Consider the following 25,355-nt stretch of genomic DNA (forward strand, 5'->3'; position numbering starts at 1 on the left):
TTCCATTACCTTTTAATGGATCTGGGTTCTCGTAATGCCAATGGAACTAAGCATTCTGCAGATTCATCCTTTGAACTAAAGCTTTGATTTTCATTTGAACCAATCTACGTATTAAAAAATGTTATTGGCTTAAATATCCTTTGTGTGCAAGTCCCAAAAATAAAAAAGATATAGCTCAGAAGAGGTTTTATACATGATACATGCATGCAGTGATTAGGGAGTATACTTTTATTTCAAGATTAGAAGAAAATTGGATTATTTTTATCTATAATTTATTTGTGTCTGACAGATCAGTTCTGTAGCTGCACAGCCAAACTAAAAGTCCTAAACTGCGTACACACTTCCAATAATTATCGTTGGAAACAACGACCGATCGCCCGAAAATCGTTCACAAAAAAGTTGACCAACGACGCCGACGAACCAGGATTGTCGTTGGAAATGAAAGCCCGTCACGGCGGATCTGATTGGCTGACGACCGTTCGCTACCTATCGTGTGTACGGTCGTTCAGTGATCGTTCATGTTTTTGCAATACACTTTCTCCTTTACATGTCACTTCCTGCATCGTTCAAACGATCGTATCTAGCGTGTGTACACTATTTTTGGACTATATTTGAACAGCATGTACAGAATTGTGCACAATACAATTGTTCAGATACAATCATGCATAATCATTGTTCAGATGTAATCGTTCGTTTTCTAACGATACTTGTTGGAAGTGTGTACTTTAGAAGCAAGCTGTTAGTAAAAAAATATCATTTTGCTTGGCAGATAAGCTGTTTTGTTAAGTCAGTGTAATGCATGAATAAAAGGGTACGTCCACACTAATTGATATTCTATGTCCCCATGGACACTGGTGAATAAAATAAACCGATACCTTCCTATGTGGCTGGGAGCTCCAGCAATAGATCTGTCACTGTTGTCTCTGCCTGATCCTCACCATTAAATCTGAAGTTTAATCTGCTTATATTTAGCCTTCCCTGCTTCCACCTCCTCCCCCTCTCATTAACATGCTAATGAAATGTTAAATATAACCTCTTATTGTTATTATGTAAGTGACATTATCACTACGACAAAGTATATAGGAGTAGTAGTAATTTAGTCCTCTAGTTAGGAAATTATTATTATTATTTTACATATGGAAAAAAGTTTATGTACAGAAGAATGTATTTGTGTGGGTTTTATTATGCTTCATGTTTGTCTCTTCATTTTATGTATTTAATGATCTGGGTTTTCTCTGGTTGGAGTTTGTGGCTTTACACAATATTTTGGCTGCTTTGTTTTATTTTGATGAGCTGGTTTTCTTCATGCACTTGATTTCCTTATTAGAATGCTCTTGAATTTTTTGAGATAATACTGAATTTAGAGGCACTTTTCTTTGTGGGCCAGAAAAATCTCTTAAAAAGCCAATAATTGCATGCCAGTATTGTTGAATGTGGGGACAAGATTTCAAGAGATGACCAATGTTTGTTTATTCAAGTTATATATTTTTGGGGCAATGCATAAGATAAATGTAAAGATTATATTACTTGTATGGTATTATGGTTATATGGTAAATCAAAGCCACATCCAGTGATTTTAAACTGCATTCTTCTCCATGTTTCCTCACCTCATCCAGATTCTAATAATCTATCTTCTAGAAGAGTTGTGGATTGGATACTTTTAAGGGGGAGCTATAAAGCTAATATAGATTTTATATAATGATGATGATGGTTGTGAAGAATGTTTCCACATAGCAACAGAAGTGAAATGACAGATGGTAGTGATGAATGGGACTGAGGAATTCATTTCTCTAAAAATGGCATATTTTCATAAAATTGGTAACATTTTGGTAAAATACTCAGTGCCTAATAAGAAGGCAAAGTATTGTATTTTTAAGGGGTTTAGGTATAATTTTATTTACATTAGACGGGTAGGAAAGCTGGTTTGATCATCTGTTCAGGCATAAACAAAAGGGCCACCAAATAACACAGCATATCACGTGTAACATGTAACTTCAAATCAGTTTGCCTTGGGGAAGGGGGTAGATTGTTATATATGTATATTTTAATACAACATTGATTCATTCAGCTTTGAAAAAGTACAATCCAGCAGTGAATAAAAAAACAGATTGTATAATTATTCTTGCACACACAATTTTGCATATTCAAATAGTAACCATAGATGACATTATGTAGGCTTGAACAGTCATGTTACGTGATTTCATAATAATTTCCAACATATTCAACCACTGTTTAATAGAAAACTGTACTGATTTTAGAATGTTGTCACAATAAATGTAACAGATATGGATAAACCATTCCTTTTAACTGCCTTTATCACCTGCAAAAAAAGTTATAAAAATGTCAGAGAGGGCATTAGAATATTACAATGGCCTCTTAGCTCTACTTCCAGCCCCTAGCCCATCATCTGCTTAGAGTTTCCGTCAGCTATCTGTGTCACAAAGACAGAAAGTAATAGGAAAACTTTTTAATTGGGAAAAGACAGCAAAAACATAAAACTATGCAGACAAAAGAAAGAGCCAGGTTAAAAAAAAAAAAATACAGTCCCGTTTCCAGGCCCTTCACATGCCAGCAAAATATTAGTTGGAACTAACAAAAAAGCAGATTGAGAATGGGTGATAAAGAAGACCAATATAAAAAAAGACAAACAAATTTTTAGCAGAGACTTTTGGACAAAAATACCAAAAGAACTGAAAGAACCATGGACAAAAGCCACAATTCTAAATAAGGTTGTTAGGCAAAAGTCAGATTTTTTGTACACCACATCCACCAACACTTGGACATTTACAGCCCAGGACGCAGACATACAGCTGGGAAAATTACCCTTTAGTTCTAATGGAGTGGAAGGGCACAGAGATACACTGGTTGGTCTTTACGAAGAAGCGTGTTTTGCTTTTTTAATGCTTTTTGAAGAGGATAAAGAAGTCATCTGATGAACACCAAATTAGTATTTTGTCAAGTTAGGTGTAGAAAGGTTTTTTTAAATTAAGTAAAAACTCAAAAAATGTAAACAAAACTCAGGTGCAGGTATTGGTCCCATTTAGAAGTTGAACAGTTTGGATCTTTACAAAAAAAATCTTGGTGTTTTAGAGATGTACTTTGCTTGTTATAGTTGTTGTGAGAATCAGTTGAATCATGCTGTGATGGGCTCATAGGGGGAAGTTGTAAGAACAAAGGTAGACCTTACTATGTGAAAAAACGTCTAACTGAAACAGAAAAAAAAGCAGAATGGAAAATCAGAAAGTTTACCGAAAATAAAAAGTAATGGCGACACCCGCCTAAAAACTATAGCTATTATTAGAAACAGAAAGTTCCTGCGAATATGGAGAGAAATACAAGGAACTGAACAGCACAGGGGGATGAAACCCTCAATACACAGAGATACCTAATATGTTTTTAATAGGTCTATCAAAAATCCTGGGTGAAAAACATAGAGGAATAAACTTGCCAGCAGGCGTTAGAGAATTCTTCACCAAAGGCAGAAAAAGAATGATTGGGCAAATTTATAACCTAGTAAGGAGTTTCCCTGTAAGGTTTGCCTTGGAGTCTTCACCAGGAATTTAAGGAGAGACAGAAAATCTTTTTTTCTTTAGTAGCATAAAAAAAGAGTTAAAACCTGGGCTGTTTTATGTTTCTTTCTGCCCTTGTCAAATTGATTTGAAGGTGCATGCTTCAGGGCTCTCATACTTCTTTCACTACATGGTGAATCAGTAGTCTGGAATGATTAGGTGTACATGAAGCATCTTAACACTTGCATACCAAGTTTTCATTTACTGAAATTAGGTTATGGGGGATTTCAAGTCGCTACTGGTTTTGCAGGCCAGGTTGGTTTATTAATGAATGGCCATAGGGAAGCTCATCCGGGGCAGGAAAAAACATTTCCAGTTCGGCCACCGTGTTGAACCAAGAATCTGAGTGTGATATTTCAAGGAGCATGGGGCTGCTATGATGGGACTGGGTGAAAGTGTATTTGCAGGTGCTCTGATGAGTCAGGAATGAGACAGAATGAGTGATGTTTTACCAAGACAGATATGACGTCATTATTTAGGAGACACTCTGTTTAATAGCTGTAGGTCTAATAATTATATTTCCAGGGACATGCCACTGCTGGTTGGAAAAAAAACAATATTATAGTAAGAAGCAGTGAAAAGCAGTTCTTTGCCATAGTAATGCTTTTTAGAATTTTTTTTAACCCTGGATGTAGTTGCCCCTTATCCAGGGAAGCTGTGATGTTGTGCTGTAAACATGAGCTATTGCTGTTTTCTGCTGAGGACACAAAGATCAACTTGATCTAAATAATATTTTTCGATGTGTGTAAAATCCCAGTGTTTATGTATACAATTTTCTTATATGTTAGGCTACATACACAAATTCCATCCAACGCTTCCAATGACAAAAGACTAAATGAGCACTGTACATACAGCACTGTTCTGCTCTATGGAGAGCGGGGAGAACAAAGGAGAGGCACCCCGCTGCGTTCTCACCCCTTCACATGTATTACGAGTAGAGTAGAAAAAGGTAAAACCTGTTTTATGTTACTTTCTGCCCTTGTCAAATTGATTTGAAGATGCATGCTTTGGGACTAAAGTGGATCAATCCAGAACACATGCCAGATTCTCTTCTGATACTAGCCCTGAGGCGATTTTTGGACTTTTGTTGAAGCATCCTTTGATTTAATTACAGCAATCAGTCTTCTTGGATAGGAGTCTATCAGCATGGTTGGTACATATTGACTTAATATTTGCCCCAACTCTTCTTTGAAAAAAGTGCTCCAAATCTGTCAGATTGTGATGACATCTCTCTACACAGCCCTTTTCAGGTCACCCCACAGATTTTCTATTAGAATTAAATTTGGGCTCTGGCTGGGCCATTCCCAAACAAAAAAAAAAAAAAAAAATAATTCAGCCATATAGTGTTACAATTTCATTGTAACACAACTCACGATACAACTTGTGTTAGATCGATATTTAACCTGCAAACCCCCAGAAATAAATCTTTTACGATCAGTTGGCTGATGAATACCCTTTGGATTCACTTCAGAACTAATCATTTTATTGCATTGGAATCTGTTGCAGAAATAAAAAAGTGTGTTTACTGGTTATTAGATAGTAAACATAATAAGACTATCAAGTTATTTTCTCTGGAGTTATGATCCTTCTAAACTAATACCTAAAAAATAATTTGTCTTGGGTTTCATGATGTTTCAAGACTATAGGATCTATATAATAATGTATAGTAAATTACACATTCTGTGTAATTCTGTCTGCATGACTGCATAGTCCTTTTCCTTATGCTGACTGGAGCTGATTGGAGGCATGTTCCCTGCACCCATGTGTCTCCAATCAACTGTAACTGCAGGTTCCCACAGTCACTGGGCTGTACTTATCAATGATATGTACAGCCCAGGTACAAGCCACAGCTGATTGGCGGCACGTGCCTCCTATCAACTGTGCCCTGCACCCATGTGCCTCCAATCATAAATAATAAGTACAGCCCAGGGACTGTGGGAACCTCATTTCAGTGAGTTACTGTGAAAAAAGGTAAGTAGTAAGTACACACAAACCACAAACATTTATTAAAGAATACATTTCACATTAAAGTCTGGACTCATTATTTGCACTTATATTTTAACGTTTCAGGGAACCAGTAAAGGGTATTATGTACCTCTTTACTTATTCCCTATGGCTGGACATCTGGGAGTCGCCTTGTTAAAGGAGGCCTTCAAAATTCAGAGCGCCGAATTTGCGCCGTTGAATCCCGTTTTTAGGGTCGGGTCTATCTGAATTTGAACGGCCATATTCGGGTCGAATATAAGGACAACCCGAATTCGAACACCAACACTACTCATGGGTAAGTCATTACCTGTGTTATACAGATGATGGTTATCCACTGTCAAGATATTGTCACTTGAGGTATCCTTTCAATATATTTTTTATTATTATTACCCTGTCCTCATAACTTTAGCAGAACATATCATAGCTCTAAAGAAACATTCCTTAATATAGAAATATGTTATGCAAAGGACATGTATTGGTAATAACATTCTCATTTAGTTTACATATTAATATTTGAAACAACTTTCTATACCAGTCCAAAGCAAGATGACATTACCTATTTATAAAACACTGGCAATTACCTATAGCTATGTTCCCCACAAACTCTTGATATATCCTTTTCGTTTGTACCTCCACCTCTTTAGTGGCAGTAGGTTTGTTTTCTGGTGGAGGGGACAGCTGAGCTAGAGAGAGAAAAAAAACTAAAATAGAGAATCTTTAGCTCAAACATTGGGGATAAATTAATTACCTGTATCTGCAATTAGTTGGTCAGTAAGGGTTTAAGGGCCATGAACACATTAATTATGTATTAACAAGGCTGATCAATTAATTTAAATAGGCTGTCAAATCTCAGGAACAAATTAAAAAAACAAACTTGCAGCATTTTTGCAACTTAGCAAGCATGTGACAAAGATATGATAACATATTTGATTGCACAAGCTTGCACGTGTTAATATAGTTAATAAAAAAATAAATAATAAAAGAAGTGTTGTCTAAAATAATTTTCCTTCTTTTGCTTAGGGGAGGAAAGGAATAAGTCAGACTGCAATTATCCAGTTGAGCCAATAGTGCATTTACAGCCTCTAGTAACTGATAGTGCTACCTGGAGACAAACCTGAGCTAAAATAGAGACAGTAGGATATTTATGTCTATTGTCTCTAAATAGTGACACAGATCCTGAAACGCCTTTTGGTTCAGGGACCATTATCACCAAACTTTGGAACCTAGAAGGAAACCTTCCTAGAGGGAGAGTCTGTATCATTGGGGAAATATTCACTTTCTTAAAACAGAAGAAAGAGGTGATGAGTTTCAGTCCTCCCTGTCTAACATTTTGACATCAAATACACTTTCTGTACTGGGAAAACCTTCTCTTTTGTGAGGTTAGGAGTTGTGTGGACAACAAACCATACCACACAAACCACTTTTTTTCATTTATGTATCTCCTGGGACTGTATATATGCACTAGATTGCTCCATCACATTAGTTTATTTTCTCGCTTTAGTGTTATATTGTCACCGCTCTTCATACATCATTTTATGAAGTTGAATATATTACTGAATAAGGGTTATGCTCTGCAACAATTGTAGCATCCTACTTGATACGTTGATTAAGTTGAGGTTTGTGCCAATAACAGAATTCAGGGGTAAAAATAATTGCTCCATATTTTAAACGTCGGGATTAGAGAAACTAAATGGATCAACTACACCTTTTGATGCTTGTTGGTTGATGAATTTTTGAGTGCTCTGACGCACCTGCTAACTTGTACCCTAGAGCAGGTATTTTACTGTGAGAATGCAATGACAAAACTCATTTTAAAATAATGCCAATTGCCTGTGTCTAATGCAGATATTTTTATATCAGCGACAAACCTGCAACAATGTGGCAGTGTGCTGAATTGCATACTATTCTATTACACTTACTTACATACATAATCCAGGTCAATGATTCAGAACGAATTAAAGGAAATGGATCAGAAAACAAACCAGGAAAGCTGTAGTTTTATGCATTAAGTCATATAGCAGCTCAAAGTATCAGTGGAAAGTCCACTGTAAGCTTTTCTTTCTTTTCTCAAGACATGCAATATTGCATACAATTTAGGCAGGTGTGCAGAAATAGTGGAAAATAAGAATGCTTTCACCTAATTGATTGTTCTTATCAATTTATAAAATGCAAAGAGAGCTAACAGAAGAAAAATATAAATCAAATATTTGGTGTGACTACTCCCCTTCAAACTCACATCACACCGTATAGGTACACTCAAAGTCAGGGATTTTGTAGGAATATAGTCAGGTCCAATTTCACCAAACAGATGCTCATCATTACTATTTTTAGGTTGTAACACAGCATTAACTGGTTCTGAAACAGAACCAACTGTGTAAGTAGAAGGCTTAAAACTGGGTGAGGAACAGCCAAACTTTGCTAGCAATGGGAGGCTGTGAAAGACACAGATATCCCAGATCATACACCATGGCTGGACACAACAAGACACAAGGTAGTTATATTACATCAGCAAGGACTCTGCCAAGCAAAGATTCCAAAGCAGACTGGGGTTTCACTATGTGCTGTTAAAGATCTTTTAAAGGAGCACAAAGAAACAGGCAACATTAAGGACGGTAGATGCAGTGGTCAGCCAAGGAAATGGTGTACCAGATGAAAGACCACGCTTTCTTGCCTTTAATATCAAAAGCTATCCAGCAGGGCTCAGCAATAGCAAAAACCTATGGGACCCAGTTACACTCATCTGTCACTTAGAGAAGTCTGGTCTGGAGAGGACTTGGTGGAAGAATTGCAGCTGTTCCTTCTGCGCATTCCCAATATCATGGTTGCACAGAAGGGGCTTTTCCAGGCATTGGAGAAAAAAAAAAAGCTGCCGATGTCACGCATGTGCAGTGAGATTTTTCTTACATTTACAGCAGTGTGATGTAGGTATAAGAAGGAATTAGTCAGAGGCGCAGGAAATTAATGAAAGTAAAGGCAAGTGTGATTTTTTTTTTTTAACAAAAGTTCTGCTGTAAGAACCATCTTCAGCATAAAGAACAAAGGAGTCTTGAAGTGATAGTATAGCACGGGCATGGACCTGATCTCAACATGGAGTGTGTCCAAAATTACATAAGGAGCCTGAAGGATTCGAGGCAGCCTACATCCACAGATCTGTGGTTAGATGTTTGAAAGAAACTTATCTGCTGAATTATTTTAACAACTGTGTGAAACTGTACCTAGAACTGATGTCATTTTTGGAGGCAAAGGGTGGTTACACAAAATATTGATTTTAAGATTATTCTGTCCATTCACTTTGGATTGATAAATAAAAACTTTTAATAATTCTCTAATTTCTCCTAATGGTTTATAAATGCATGGTAAATATTTCACAGATTGTTGAAAATTATCTCTTATTTACAGCTTTACCATGCATTTCCAGCAGACAGGAAAAGCTCTGAGGTTCCAACTTTTCCCCCACCATACTAAACCAGGAAGATTTTCAAAGTTCTACATTGTTACAGCTTACAAATCTGACAAGTTGGCAAGGGTGTAAAATGAAGGCGGTAATTTGTTAGGAAGGCACATTATAACTTGGAGGTTACTGGAAGGAAATGTCTGCTATGGTATACAGGAGCTTTACCATTGAGCAGAATGCAGAGACAGCTTATCAGCTCCAACAACAGATGCTACACACAAAAAGGTGATTGCATGAAATAACTTGACGTTGATGTTTGTACACATCAAACAAAACTTAGAGTTAGCAGTTGTCATGATACACATTACATAAACACAAAAAACAAGTTTTATTTATTATTCTGTAAGATTTCATTTTACATCGCACCTAGCTCTAGGTTTTTCTTTTACTAATTCTGCAGGGCATTTTCCATGTTACTGCTTATCCTAGAAAGGGTTTTACTAGGCAATACATGTTTTGAAGCAGGTAAGCTTTATCACTACCAGAGTGTGTGAGTTTTAACAGGCAGTGATTTAGTCATACCAGTGGGGACTGCAGATACATGCATGTTATATTTGTTTGATATTAAAATAAGGTTATATACCAGTTTGGCTAAAAGAAAAGAAAAAACAAAAATGAAAAAACCTAAATCCTATAGGTTAAATTTGTTTTCCAGAATTTTTTTTTTATACCAAATAATGCCCTCCAACCAAGAAGCAACTGGCAAGCTTCCAGATCAATAACCACTTGTACCTTAACACAAACCAAGAATATCTAAGCAAAACCATTTTTTTTATATAGAACCCAAGTAAAATGCATAAGAGTCCCAGTTGTGAAGCTACCTTATTTTTACAGGACTAGATAGACAGTGCATTGTTTATTCCAACGCGTTTTGCCTATTGGCTTCTTCAGGGGATGTTTCTTGGAGACTGATACTAAATGAGACCAAAATAGTATGAATACAGAAAAGGGGTAATTTGAGGATATAAACTACAAACTCAGCATACTTAAAAATAGAGAAAAAAAAAAAAAAAACATTAAGGAACAACTTCCTGATAATTATTAGTGTCAAGGTATCTATGATTTATCTAGCACATATTTTGTTTTCTTATCAAGGTATAAACACATACTATCGCATTTAGATGTTATCAGAACCACCTCAGAACATCAAATAAAGTTTTTCTGGAGCGTTCAAAACCTGTTATCGTTAACATAATACATAATGCATAACACATTGTCAAAGGCATCTCCACATATCAAAAACTTTTAAGATTTTTTTTTTTTTTTTTGCTACGGGGAAACAAGTGACCACCCCAGAGCATAACAGCAAAAAGAGAACAGATCAGAAAGTATACAATTATGCAAGGAAGGAAGATACTTTTACATGGTTGGCTGATTGATGGTAAAAGATCTGAAGTCATGTTCACAAGTCTATTCCTTTTTAGTAATCTAATCTTTGTGTACTTTAACCTTTCTGTGTGTTTTTTTTATGTCTAAAAGCAGTACTTTGTTTTTCATGAAAATTTATTTTACCGTATAATAAAGTTTGAAACACAAAATCATGTCAATATAATTTAAATGATTTTTTTTTAAATAATTTTACTCATACTATATTATACTGTAAAATACTTTTTCATGAAAGACATGTACTGCTTTTACACATATAAATCTACTGTATTGCATTCAATAGTTATTTTGTATTTGCAATAGATTTGAAATTCCTGCCACTGCCCCAATGCAGCGGGCGCAAGTACCAATGTCATCAGGAACTACCGGTGACTCATAGGATGCGGAGAGTGCTGGCTGGAGGATGTGAGAGGATGCCGGAAGAGAAGGTAGGGCTCTATTTACTATTGTATTTCACTGTTTTAGCTAGTGTGACTCGGGGTTACCGCTTTCAGCATCTTTTTCTCTACCCAGAGTCACACTGGGGGTTACTGCCTAGGAGGTTAAAAGAAATGGACCCAAACTACTTTGGTAAACATCAAGCATTGTTCCATCAGTTAACAAAAAATGTATTCACCCACTTGCTGGAAAAGGTGAGGCAATGAAAGACTGGCACTGTACATCTAAAAAAGTTGTTTGGCCTTTCGGTGACCCACTGTACACGGGAACTTGGCAGGCTGCGTCTGGATTAAAACCAAGATGTGGACCTGAAAATGTGTATGCATTTCATAAGGGATGAACCTAATCTTAATATTAGGTTGTTTTGTTTTCCAGATCAAACAAATTGGAAGTACAAAAGATTAGAACGGGGAGGAGCTGAAGGGTTATTGGCACTAACCTGCCTACTTGTTCCATGTTGGTAAATTGCCAAAACAAAAACCGACCGCAGTAGGCAACGAACATTTAGTGTTATGGCAGCCCCCCTAATGACCAATCATGGAAAAAACAAAAGCAATACAACTGGGTATTGGATTGCAAGTTTTTATTGTAATGTGGATGTCAACAAAACTTGTACAAGTTAGAATATAAAACATTCATGACTTCCACCCAGTCATTTTGCAGGAAACGTTTAACAAGATCACCGATCTTATCAGGTTCTTTAAGCTGGAAATGTAGAGACCCACAGAACATTTGAACAAGCCAAGAGTCACAAGAGATCTTTGTGGATACACTCCCTCCAGTCATATTTTACCACAATGCTACATGCTGACAAAACCACTTAAGTAAAACCTTGCTTACAACTTACTCAATGAAGAGCCTTCAAAAATGTTTGATTCTTAAGAAAAAATAAAAAACAAAAATCATTGGTACTACCGTTTAAACTCTCGTTTTTAATGTCTCCACAAATTGTGAATACTAAGGTACAGACAAAGAATAGTCATAATGTAACAATGGAAGGACCCCATGCTAGCATTATAAATATGGAATTATAAATTTAAAACATTTCTGACTTAAAAAATAAATCTTGAGAAAAGGAGCCTGTCAACATCTAGTAGGGTCTCTCCCTGCGCTCTTGGCGATGATCACCCCTATAAGAAAAGCATAATTTTATTAGTTAATCTGAAGCATGAAGGGGAAAGCTCTCTTTCTGAGAGAAATACAGGAAAAAAACCACTTACTTATCCATCTTTCCAGGACCGCCACGTCTTCCACCACCACCTCTTCCTCCCATTGGCTCCAAAAGAGGTCCTGGGGGACCAGGTGGTCCACCTCGCCTACCGCCAAATCCTCGGTCCATTCCTCGGCCTCTGAATCCTCCCCTATCTCCTCCTCGGCCACCTCTAAACATACCAGGGCCACCGCGGTCCATCAATCCTCTGCCTCCCCTCATACCAGGTCCACCTCTTCCTCTTTCATTACCTGAGCATGAGAAAAAACAAATTCATGTTGATTAGGTTTTTTGTTGAGGTCATAATGCCATACAGGTATTTGCTAGTTTACGCTGCACGTTATATAAAATGTAACTTCCCCCAAGTTAATTAAGGCCTACAATATAAACAGAAAAACTGTTTTCCAGTTTGAGTAGTGCAACTGTATAGACTTACATGCAGTTTTGGAAAAAGCAGTGTGTGTGGATACATATAAAGATAAAAAAAAAAAAAAAAAAAAAGTGCAATGGTGCATTAAAGCCTGCCATAACAAACAGGGGGATAGGGGTCCCATTTGGTTCAAATGTGGTTTCTGTGGCATGTGGTAGTGGGCTGGTACACAAGGTATTTTAGGTTATATGGCAGGGGGCCACGGGGGATAGATCACACACAATCCCTCTTTGGAAGTTATCCACTCTGATCTTACAGTATTCAAAGAATAGTAAACAGAGTACAAAGACTATGATTAATTAGGGAATGCCCAGGGGGGTAGACCACTACCTTGTGGAAAAAAAAAAACTAAACAAAAAAAAAAAAAAAACACACATAAAGACTTGAGTGTTTATGTGCACTAACAATGTTAAAAAAATTTGAATCCGTAATTTGTAGATAAAACAAAGACAGGGTAGTCTCATATGGAATACAGTTAGGTCCATAAATGAAGTGATTGTGTTATAAAAGACTTTAGTTCCTCACATTTTTATGCAATCTTTTTGTTCAACCCACTGAATTTAAGCTGACAGTCCGCAGTTCAACTGCATCGGAGTTGTTTCATTTAAAATTGTGGTAATGTACAGAACCAAATTTAAAAAAGTTGTCTGTCCAAATATTTATGGACCTAACTGTATGTACTAGGGAATCAAAATATATTAAACACTGCAAATGTATTAAGGTAAGGAATTACAATCTAAAACTAGTCCAGAATGATAAGACAGATTTAACAACTCTGTAAAGTATTACACTTTTGTAAAAGTGCCTCACAAAGGTCTGGAATCTTATCAGCAGGAAACAAAACAGGAACACATTAACGGCAACAGAATGGATGTTAAGTGCCATGTTTAAAGCAGACTCTAAACTCCGCTCACTGATTACATCTCTGTGCTATATGTAAATGCTACTAAATGTTTAAGAACCTTGGTCACACTAAGCTGGAAACTTATGCCAGCCACTTGTGACATGACCTAATGAAAGGTGCTTTTAAAAACCATTTAATACAGAGCAGTCAAGCAGCTGTATCTAAAAAGTGAGTAAGGCCATGACAGTTAGCAATCAAGTGCAGCAAACTGAGATATTTACCTGGGGGTGGGAATGGCGGAGGAATGAAACCTTCGGGTTTTGGAGCCTTACATTGATTACACTCTGTTCGCCAGGCAAAGTTCTGATTACCACAACCCCTAAACAGAGAAGTCAGACCATTAACAGGAATAAACGAACAAGAGAGCTGGAGCTTTTATGTTTAGGTCAATATTAGGTTTGTTCTACAATACATACGGGTTTGGACACTGCCAGTCACCGGCTCTGTGTTGTACATTGGGCCCACTGACAGGGCTGCCACGTGGTCCTCCACGTGGCCCTCTTGGCATAAAACCACCACGGTCTCCTCCACGACCCATCATACGAGGCATAGGGCCTGCATTTTGTGGAATGTATTTAGTTAGCTGCTCATGTATAAAATATTAGGCAGCGTAAAATAAAGTTATTTTACAGATAATTACCTAAGAATATTTCTTACCTCCTCTAAGAAGTGGGGGCTGCCCTCCTCGACCATCACGTGGCAATAACCCACCTCTCATGTTAGCTGGAGCCTTCTTACGTGCCAAAGACACCTTCAGTTTATTTCCTTGAAATTCTTTTCCTGTACCCAACAAAAGCAATACATCAAAAGGAGAGGAGAGGTTACTGATGCACTATAGTACAAGAGTAAAAACAGAACATGACATTTTATTTGAATGGAACAACGTAGCATTTTCAGCAACACACCGCATATTGTGCTACAAAGCACTGGGGTGCCATTCATTAGTTAACCACAGCATAACTGTACAAACAGATCCCTAAAGCAATTTCGTAATAAGGTCATACATAGCCCCAGTAAATCACACTGACTACCTTAATATACACGGAACAATTTTTTCTTATCAATAAAATCCAATTAACCCCCAAACAAAGCCAAAATTTAATTGGCCTTCATTATGAAAGAGTGGTTTCAAGAACACAAGACATTTCCACAAACTGATCATTAGTGGAGAAGACATTTAATTCAGCAGTCCATCAAGATCAGAATTTAGGCGAGAAATAAATGCAAGTTTTAGGCTTCTAATCAACTAAAAATTAAAAGGTTGTGCAAATACAAGGAAATAAAATGAATATATGTTATCAATCACACTAACCATCACAAAGTTCCACAGCAGTTTTAGCTGAAGGCATATCTTCAAATGAAACCGTTCCATCCCCCTTGGGCTTTCCAGTTTCCTTGTCTGTAAAAATGTTTACTAGTGGCTGCCCAGTCCTTTTGTTGATCTGTTCAGGATTAGAAATACATGAAAGTTACACAATCTTCTATGGTCAAACAAAAGCAAAAAATAATGCTATAAATTAGGCATTTGATGATCACTTAAGATAAATAAAGAGAAACCCTATAAAAACACTTGACATAGAAAATCAGAACATTAATATATGGTGACAGTCTATTAGAAGATGGTGAATACTTTGAAATGAGACTTCTGCTAAAGAAGCAAACAATATTGCTTATATGGGAAAATGTTTAGACTTTTGAGCATGTGACCAGTATCGAAGGCAAGCAAATCTGCCATACTATTACCCAATATAGAAAGACTTAACATGGCTGCAAATTCATATTTTACTACAAGTTCTTCAGTTTAAGTCTAACATTTGGGGAGAATTTTCTACATTTACATCGTATATTGTAAGAGTGTGCATGAGTGTATTTTAAAGTGTGTGTAAAATGTGCATTCATGTAAGCTGACTTCATAACTGTTGTTCACTTTGGGGTCATGCAGGGCCTGTAGTGTAAGTTTTTAAACACCCCAGGATGCCTATTATCTTTGCTAGCTAGAAAAACTGTCCAGAGCCATGATTTGTTTCCAAGGTCAGCCTTTCTGCCTAACCAGTAACTAGAACACATTCAAAATCCAGAAAGGTTTTACCATCACCCACCTTAACCTCCCCACAGTGTTTAAAAAAGTCCACCAACTCTTCTACTGTCACATTTTCACTTAGACCCTGCAAGTAGATAGTGTCGTTCTCAGGTTCCTCTTCTTGTTCCACTGGGGGTGCTAAAAAGTTAAAAAGTGCATTATTAGTTCCTTTTACGAAAATAGACAAAAAGGGCATTTTTTCACATCTCAACTGCTTTTATTTTACAAATCAAGCTTAACTGGTCAGAAGCTAGAAGCAAGTGAAAGTTTTTTTTATCCTCAAGTTCTTGTCCACATTTGTTTTCCATAGTGGTTACAGTCTGCCCGCCATCAAACTAATGCTACTTAGACACTTATCATTGAAGAGAATGAGTGTTTTTCAATAAGTGGTAGCAAAAGTTTGAATACTGCATCTGCTAGAACATGGCATGCGAATGCAGCTGCTAGGGCCTGAGAAGCCCGCCACTGTAAATCTTATCTTTCTATAAAAGACATTTCCAACTTGTAGGTTCTTTTCCTCAAAACACTGCATCAACATCAAGCTTTATACAATTTGTCATAAACCACAATCTGTATTTTGAAAAAAAAAAAAAAAAAAAAAAAACATACCGAAGTCAGGTTCAGGGCCATCGTCCAGAAGTCCTGAGGGACGAAAAAGTACAAAAGAGAAGTTAATAACAAGAACATATTCCCTGTATAACACAAACATAAACATCAAAAATCTACAAAATAACACCATGATAAATGGGGGTTCAAAGGCACACAGAACAGGGGCATGAAATAAACCATTTGGGTATATGTGTGCTTAATAAATTCTTTTAAGGTATGGGAAGGAATAACTCAAAAGTTATGTATATTGCACATTCACTGCTACTATACGGATGTATTGTAGCAGTAAAGGCCAAGTTTTTTTGAAGGGACAGGGGCACTTTTGACCAACCATCTGTAAAACCTTTTGTGTGCCCAGGTGTATGTATACTTTGCACAATATGGTGTGCAGTAAAAATCAGTGCAGAAATAAAACACTTCCCCCAAATTACATACGTCTGGATTTGTTTGGGATATTTTGTTCATTTTGTGTAACCAAATAACCATATACACCCTTAAGTTAATGCCGGCCAGACCCTTAAACTTTTGCACACAGTAATTTTTTTTACACCATGCTTAGGTGTTACCAAAGTAAAAATAAACAGCTAAAAATTATAAAAGGGAAAGGGATACTGTTCAGTGTTACACTACCCATTTGTAATACTCAAAAACTTACCACCAGGCTTACTGAAGCCAGCTCGATCTCCACCGCTGCTGGGAGAATAAAGGTGAAGAAATGAAGGCCTTTTCCCTTTAAAGAGCCATAAAGCATTCTGGGCCTCGAAGGGGGTTCAAGGGTACAGAGCCGGCAGTGGCTTAACATGTCCATACAAAGCATCTGTCTCAGCGTGGCACTAATCTTCAAGTATGTTTTTATTTGATTCAGCCTGAACATTTATGATATCTAAAACAGACCTTTCTGCTAAGTGGGCTCAACACCTCAGTGTCCGTATTAAGCGTGCAATGCTTGTCTTAAGATTTCACTGCTCTATAATGAGCCCCACAAAAAACACTCAAAAAAAAAACCCAACATGTTGCTGAGAACACCAAAATGTGTAATAACAATGCTCATTCAGAAGGGCAAATAAGTACATTTGATGGACTTTTGTTTACACTTGGTAGCTTTAGGCATGTACAATCTTCTCTATCACAGACATGCAGTGCGGCATCCCTTTACCTGCCTCAATGACTATGCACTGCCTTACACCGAGTGTAGGACAATACAAAGAAATGTAAAGCAGTCAAACATGCTGATACAAGGAAGATTGTTTGGCAATAAGCTGCAACTTTTACGAATACATATCTGCCCATCTGACTGATCTGTTTTACAACCAGATTGTACAAGGACACAAAAGAAGTTTTGGTTGAAAGGGTTTACAGTATGCCAGAATAGAAATATAAGAGCCACAATTTTCAGTCTCCTAAAGGTGCATCTTAAGATCCAAGGCAAATCCAAGAGGCAAATGCTGACTCCAGGTCATTAGCAACCAATGTGATGAAGAATGGATGAGTATATCAACCATGAATAATGCAAATTCAGAAAAATTACCAATGGCAGCTTTCATTGTTCTATTGTGACAGGTTCCATTTAATATAAAAAAATGCTTCTAGATAAAAAAAAAATAATAAAAATAAATAAGATATAAAAAAGTTTTAGGTCAAAATTTGGGGCAAATCATATTCCACTATCAAAGCATTGCACCTTTAATACTTGCAGCTGCATGAATACATTTGTTTAAGCTTTTAGCTCTTAAACCATACAAAAACTTACAATAAAATATTTAAACTAAACAAATAGGCGAGCTATCCTCATTTCTTTTCCCTTACATTTTAGTCTAAAGATTACAATTTACAAAAAACACTTTTATATTTAGGCCTGATATATTAGCAAATTCTCCTCTCCATTTAGACACCGAGTCCCACTTTTCATTATGCTGCCGGCTGAGTGAGTAATTTATAGAACTGAAGTGTATACAACGCTCTCACTTTGTAACCTGTGGCATATAAATTTGACAAAGCATGTTAAAATAAGGGATTTTCATGTACAACCAATAACAAAAACACATTTAAGAAAAAGCATTCATGTGGTATTTACTTGAGTCAAATACATTACCTACCTTGTGACAACTCTGAAAAACCTGCCTATGCTGGATAAAATTTAGTTAAAGAGATTTTTTGCTTGCATTTAGCAGGCTCAATAGGAAAGCCATGGATTTATCTACATATAGCCCATAAGTGCTTTATGACTAAAAATCTGAATATTTCAAATGTTTCCCACTTACAATATTTGGATTTTTATTTTTAAAATGTCAGGCTTAACACTATGCAGGAAGGCTTTTCAGAGGTTTTTAGCTACGAAACAGGCACATTGCTTAATATAAACCATAAAAATGCAGAGAGACTATTAGGAAAAACAGTGGAGGCACTAAATGATCTCTTAAATGGCTCCACAAATGAATTAATTGACACAAAAGCAGCACAGACAATGTAGTACAAAGTGGCCATTGTTTAGAACGGTTAAATAAACAGATCTAAAAGGCCAATAGGGCTGCAGAGTTCTGTGCAGCTTTACATGAAAAACATGTATACTTACAGAAACCCATTTTCTACTAATACTGCTGTGTAAGGGGTGAGAGACACTCAATTCAAAGCCTCCCAAACAAATGACCTGTAAACCCAGAAACCCCTAATAGTGCTGCTCTGAAAGGTAAAAAACAAAGCCATTAATAAGCAAAAACCACCACGAATCCATCATTGACCCTTTCTTATGTGACTGTTCAGAACAGCACACTGGGGCCTAAGAACACGTGTTCCAAAATGCAATTCAAGGATAAAAATAGGACATTTAACAGGAAGCCAGGACTGTTTGAGATAAAAATGACCAGTGTTACTGACCACCTAATGTTTGCTACAATTGGTAAAGTTCCAAGAAAAAAAAAAAAAAAATATTTTATATATATATAAAAAACAAAAAACAGTCCTGTGTCTTTAGCCTGCTGAATGTCTAGTAATGGTGTGAGTAACCTGTAACGCCAGTTAAGTTACCAGTGACCAATTGGCTTTTGGAAAGACAAAGCAGATCAGTTTTGTTTGGGAAGTTGCTTTCTATAAAAGGAAGTAACTTCAATACCAAAAATTGAAAAAAAAAATATAATGTTTCATCTGTGCTTCACCCAGTTGCATTCTTCAACCATCTAGAGGGGAAAGAAAGTTTAATTCTTAAATAGTAGCTTTGCTCTTACCCAATGCCTCCACGGCCTCCCCTACCGCCACGGTTCAGGCCACCTCTGTCATACATGCCCCGGCCCCTACCACGGGAATCAGAGCCTCCAGAGTTGCGGCCTTCAGAACCAGAATAACCTTGGTGGGGTTCTTGCCCATAAGAGCCTTTGTTACTTGAGTGGTCCTGACGATAACTGCCTAAACAGCCAAAAAAAAAAAAAAGTTTTTTTACTTTTGGACCCATTTACAATATTCTGTTGAGTTTTCAAATATGCTATGAGCATTAATAACATTTGTATATCAGTCAGATATATAGTTTACTCATAAAACTAAGGGTCACTACAATGTTTTTTTTGTTGGCCTTAACTGATGGGGCCGAGGTGAACTTTGGTTGGAAACACAATTAATTTTTCTGTAAAGGCAACCAAGAAAGTGTGTGAATATATTAGCAGTATATAGAGTTTGATTTGCATACATTCAAATTAGTAGTTATAGCCTAATCTAGTATATTCCATAGGTCACCAATTTTGTATTTGCTTGATGAGAATGTAAATATGGGGATACCTCCATCCATCATCCACCAAGACTTCTTACCAGCTATACATTCAAATGGTCACAGTATCGTCATGTATAAGCTACCCATTCTATCTTTTGGAAAGCATGAAAAACATGGAAGATTTAGTAGGCTATTCTAAAAACCCTTTAAAGCAATTTTATGCACTGGTATCTTTTAGAGCTTGCATCTGTGAATTTACCCTAAAGTAGAACTAAAATGTTAAAGCGTACCTAAACTCAGAATTTGTACTTTACATAAAAGGGTAAACAACCCTTTTAATTACAGCATATTTTGAGTTAAAAAAAGAACAAAAACAAGCACAAGCACAAGCCACACCCACATCACAACACACCTTTGGTGTGTTAAGGCCAAGGCTAATAATGTTTATTGAGGGCTACCTTTCCCTGTTTTTAGAGACCATGACTGTTCGTATGAGGGATGACAGCATGGCCTCTACCTGTCTACCCGACTCTATTAGTATGTACGCTGTGCTTGCTGCCTTTTCCTGTGTACAGCGATCTCTAGCACAAGGAAGTTAGGAGGTCAGAGACTCCAAACCTGATAGAAGACCTATTAAAGCTGCAATGCTGGAGAGAGAGGATCACTGTGCTTGGCAAGTATCACATGGTGCAAATAGGCTGTGGAAATACATGCATTACAAAAGCACATGCACTTATTTTATTTGTTTAAATGCAGTGAATGTGAACAACTGCCCACTAACACCTAAATGATTATCTCAAAACACCAAAATGATCACATAAAAGCAAATCATTGTCGTTATCATTGTCCTTAACACCCCAATTATCAGTAATCATCATAGAATATATGTATATATAGTCTATTATAATCCTACTAAGAAGGTATTTTACAACAACAAAGGTAGGTCCCTTTATCACATTTGATATCCCTTCTGCGATATAATGATTGTATCTGCCTGATCACAATTTTTTTAAACTCACCTGTTCTCGCACTGTCACAGGCATTTCCATCTTTACCCAGTCCTTCGGGGTTCAGGGCCTCAGCTATCTCAATTGGCCAGACCGGAACAAAGCAACTCATTCCCAGCAGCCGGAGGAGAGGCCAGGATATTTAATATACACTGGGTCGCACATGCACAGCTCAATGTACTTTACAACACTGATTGCCCACAGGCAGGTAAGCATGCTTTATTTATATAAAACATCAGCCTGGTAGAATTTTCACTTCAACGTGTTTTAAAGTAAACAATATGTAACATTGTTCTAGTTATTGATTTTAAACTCCTTTGATGATGTGATTTTCAGTTACACTGTATTACAATGAAGACTGGACAAGTAACCAAAATGTTACTCACTTTGTTGGCCATAGCCACCACTCTGCTGCCCATACTGACTGGGAGGTTGGCTGCCATAGGATGATGAAGGTGGTAGATAGCTTGAAGAAGGTGGCTGTTGAGGTGGTTGCTGCTGTTGTTGGTAACTGCTTTGTTGGCCATAACCTCCTTGTTGCCCATAACTACTTGGTTGGCCATAGCTACTTGGCTGCGAGTAGGAACTCTGCTGCCCATAGCTGCTCTGCTGAGTGTAGGAACTTGGCTGTGAATAGGAACTCTGCTCATAACTGGATGGCTGAGATGTGGAATAGCTTAAAAAAAAAAAAAAAGAAGATCAGTACAGGAACAGAATACACATTTAATATGAAAACAAATTTTCTTATACCAGTTGCTAGAGGGTGCATGTGGCTGCCATTTAGGCAAATGGGTTAATGCATTCAGGATCCATTCAAGAAGAATGGATCCTAAATCTTTCGCAGGAGAGTAAGAGGACAGCATAGGCTCTTGAATTGCTCTTTTTGTTTTAATGTACCTAGTGGGTGGATAAGATGGTGGAGCAGTCACTTGTTGCAACGGATAGCTGGCTGGGGCCTGGGGGTAGCTGTAGCTGCTCTGACTGTATCCCACGTTGGGCTGAGCATACGTAGCTGTACTCGGTGGAGGCTGGCTTGTATCTGCTGGCTTGCTTCCATCTTGAGGTCTTAAGAAAAAATAAAAATTAGAAGTAGTAACTCAAGGATAAAATAACTTTAGTTACAGCAAACCTTTCTCGCAACAGATACAGAGACATCAACATTGCTTAACAATTACCTTGCTGGAGCAGTGGTTGCAGGTTGTTGTCCATAGGAAGGATAAGCTGGCTGTGCACCGTAAGCAGAAGGTGCAGCATATGAAGCTTGAGTTGTGGCTGTGGTTGCACTACTGCTGTCATATCCTGTTGCTCCATAGCCCTGAATAGGCTGGCTATAGGCCTGGGGTGCTGCTGGAGCAGTATAACCTAAAATGAATACAGGGAAAGGGCAAAATGTTTTAGAAAACTTGGTAAATAACCAATTACCATTGTACAGTAATGGATGCCTTTATTTTTAAAACACTATGAGGTTAGAGAGGGGAACTATTAGAAATATGGGACAATTCTGGCAGGATTGTCTGCTACTTAGGGACACCATTAAAGAGACTCCCTCTTACTTGTTAAAGTGGACCCCCCAATGCAGGGCAAAGCTCCTTCTGAACATTGCTGATTTTGGAGCAGCCCGAAGCCTCCTGGGACATGTGATGTACATATCTCAGGTACTCCCATTTAGTCTTTACTGCCGCAGTGATACAATTACATTATTGTATCATTGGGTTTTTAGGAGAGAAACGGGGGAAACAGAAGTTATGCCAAACAACTCATCTCTGTCCTTCCTAACAGATAGGCAAAGAGCATTACAGTGTGCTGTTTGCAGCTATTCGGAAATAAAATAAAAGAACCCCCTGATCATGAAGGAACAAAGCATCCAAATCAACAAAAAGCAGGGTTCTCCCCAGGCCCTTTTAGCTGGGCGCACCACCCGGCACTTTTCAGCACCCACCCGGCTGTTTTTGGGTGGTTACTGAAGAGTTTGGTCACAATACAGGGGCTGCTACTCGCCTACAATTTCTTCCCATCCGGCTTAAAAAAAAAATTTCTGAGTTGAGCACTGAAAAAGGCAAAATTGTAATGGTCCTAGAAAGCATGATCTAGAGCCACATATAAATGACCCATTTGATCCAGCAAAGCACATTTTGATGAACTCTTATATTCAAGCACATTTAAAAATATCTTACCAGCAGGAGGTTGTCCATAAGCAGTAGCATAAGCTGACTGACCATAAGTGGCAGTGGTTTGTGCCTGTGTGTAACTGGCATCACTAGGCTGCGCATAAGTGCCATAACTCTGTTGTCCATAGCTTGCCTGAAAATAAGTAAATAATGCAATGAAATATAAACCCAAAGGGCAACTTGCAGACCTAAAGTTCACAAACATTGGAGCGACATGGGAGATAAAAGCTTACTAAACAAAGTCAGATACATTTTGCACATCTCTGGACTACATTTACCAATCTCAAAAACCTGCTGCTGCACTAAACTCAGTGTCACAACCGCCGAATATCTCCCTGCTGAACTATCCAGCAATTGCTTGTCATGGAAGAAGAGAAGGAATAGGAGGTGTTCTTTAGTCTGGCAGAGAAAATTTGGGCAGGGCTGGCTACACAGCATTAGATTTAAGTATACAGTTAGGTCCATAAATATTTAGACAGAGACAATTTTTTTTTTTCTAATTTTGGTTCTGCCAGAATGATGGCAAGAAAAAAGTATGGAGAATTTGTGGAACAGCTCATGACCCAAAGCAGACCACATAATCTGTAAAACATGGCGGAAACAGTGTCTGAATCAAATCAAAGCTACCTCTAGTCTATATTACTATAAATACTGAAATGCTAAACAAAAAAATCAGAAAGCAATATCTCTGAATAACACAGAGCTTGTTAAAAAGTATTATTTTCCCATATATAATAATTCCCACCATTTTACTGCATGCATGAATACTTTACATTAATATTTACCTGAGCAGTCTGTGTGTATCCTTGAGCTGGCTGGGCAGAATAGGCACCATAGCTGAAAAAAAGAAAAGAGAATGAAGTGCACAGGAAAGTATGAGAACATATTTTAGAGCAATGGAATAATCTAGTAAGAGTCATACACACTTACCTCTGCTGGGCACCAGTCTGGCTATAGGTGCTATAATCTACAAACGAAGAAGAAACGTTTTAAAATGTGAATTGGTAACAGGAAAAATATACAAAAATTACAGGCTTATAACAAAGAGCTGGTGATTATGTATATACCATGGTCTGGTACCTAGGTGCTCTAAAGTTTGCAGTAAACACTTTGTGCATTTTTTTGGACTACGGTGGTGCCAAGTTTAGCGTCATTGGACCAAACCTTTTATTTTTAACGTGATTCATTGAACAATGAATCAGTGAACAATTGACACGTATTAGCATAACATTAGATCACAGCAATAGTACTGCTCCAAAGGTGGTACACCATTAGTTATCGTGTATTGCCCCACTAACATGAATGCAGTCTTGCGAGTATTGAAAATGACTTTTTAAAATTTTTTCTATGGCAAAACTGTCTGTTCTTGTTTCTGACCTCTCCAGGGATGACTCAATTAGGTTGTGATACAAGAATGCCCCATGCCTTATTGTCATTCAGTGCAATGTATAATCTCATGTTTCCTGAAGTGTCACATCTAGCTTTCCATGCACTCTTACAACCACTCTACTCGAAAGTGTAGTAATCCAACTCCATGCTTCACAGTAGTGCTCTAAACAATGGAGTGGAATCAACAAGGGAGACAATAATATAGACTTAACAGTCTAAATGTGGTCTGGAGTGGTTAGTAATTGAGTTTTATCGAGGTACCATTTGGTGCATTGTAATAAGATTGTTTTACAGCAAAAACAGGAAACATTGTAAAAACTCTGTCAGCAGTTATGTAAACTTATGAGCACTAATAAACTGTTTGTTACACAGGAAAATAAGGTTCATGCTTGTCCCTCTGATATTTGTTCTGCTGCAACAAATTGACAAACTTTTGCATCTGACATTTTTAAGTTTCGTTAGATGCCTGGTTCCTCCTTCATCACTTGTGTATCCTGTAGTAACATACGGGCTTAGAAGATGAGACCACAGAGCGCTCAGAGGATGTGCCGGGTGCTAAAACTTGACTCAGAACAGAATGAAGACTACCAATGAAGGTGACAAGCAAATTTTAACTCTTCGTCGGAGGTTGGAGTTTTTACGATCATCTGATCTTTGACCGGTAAACTGAGGACAATGCTCCAGAAAACAGATCCTGGACACTTCATAGATGACTAAGTGGATCCGAACACAATGTGAGAGTCCCTCAATTTTATCAGCTTGAAGGTGAAATGCTGGTATTGTACCCTTGTGAAATAGTAAGTATGTCATAGCCACAAGATAGGTGAATCTATAAGAACTTAAGTTAATGGGCAATTTTTTTTTGTCTAAAAGAACAGAATCTTGGCAACCTAATAGTCCCTTAAAACAACCAGCATGTATTTATAATCTGATAATCAACTAAAACCTAAGCTCTTGTTTAGAAAGATCTCCTGACTTTTTTTCTCTTAATTACTGACAAGCCACATGACCCAAAAGGAATGAATAAA

General features: G+C 37.4%; 1 protein-coding gene across 2 annotated transcripts in view; it reads right to left on the bottom strand.

The window, feature by feature from the left end:
• Positions 1–11,401: 11,401 nt before the first annotated feature.
• The window catches only part of EWSR1 (EWS RNA binding protein 1), a 16,161-nt gene continuing 2,207 nt past the window's right edge, over positions 11,402–25,355 (bottom strand). The window contains exons 2-17 of one of the 2 annotated variants that reach the window (XM_072415302.1): positions 23,869–23,905; positions 23,724–23,775; positions 22,945–23,071; positions 21,946–22,132; positions 21,668–21,835; positions 21,157–21,446; positions 19,288–19,465; positions 16,722–16,756; positions 16,067–16,099; positions 15,477–15,595; positions 14,690–14,819; positions 14,035–14,157; positions 13,794–13,932; positions 13,599–13,696; positions 12,054–12,294; positions 11,402–11,963 (exon numbers count right to left, since the gene is read on the bottom strand). In XM_072415302.1, coding sequence (XP_072271403.1) covers positions 11,924–11,963; positions 12,054–12,294; positions 13,599–13,696; positions 13,794–13,932; positions 14,035–14,157; positions 14,690–14,819; positions 15,477–15,595; positions 16,067–16,099; positions 16,722–16,756; positions 19,288–19,465; positions 21,157–21,446; positions 21,668–21,835; positions 21,946–22,132; positions 22,945–23,071; positions 23,724–23,775; positions 23,869–23,905 — 1,997 coding nt within the window. In that variant the 3' untranslated portion in view covers positions 11,402–11,923. Of the gene's footprint in view, positions 11,964–12,053; positions 12,295–13,598; positions 13,697–13,793; positions 13,933–14,034; positions 14,158–14,689; positions 14,820–15,476; positions 15,596–16,066; positions 16,100–16,721; positions 16,760–19,287; positions 19,466–21,156; positions 21,447–21,667; positions 21,836–21,945; positions 22,133–22,944; positions 23,072–23,723; positions 23,776–23,868; positions 23,906–25,355 lie in introns of both variants that reach the window. The other variant, XM_072415301.1, reaches the window with a different exon arrangement.

The sequence above is a fragment of the Pyxicephalus adspersus genome, chromosome 6 (assembly GCF_032062135.1).
Source record: "Pyxicephalus adspersus chromosome 6, UCB_Pads_2.0, whole genome shotgun sequence".
Taxonomy (NCBI): Eukaryota; Metazoa; Chordata; class Amphibia; order Anura; family Pyxicephalidae; genus Pyxicephalus; species Pyxicephalus adspersus.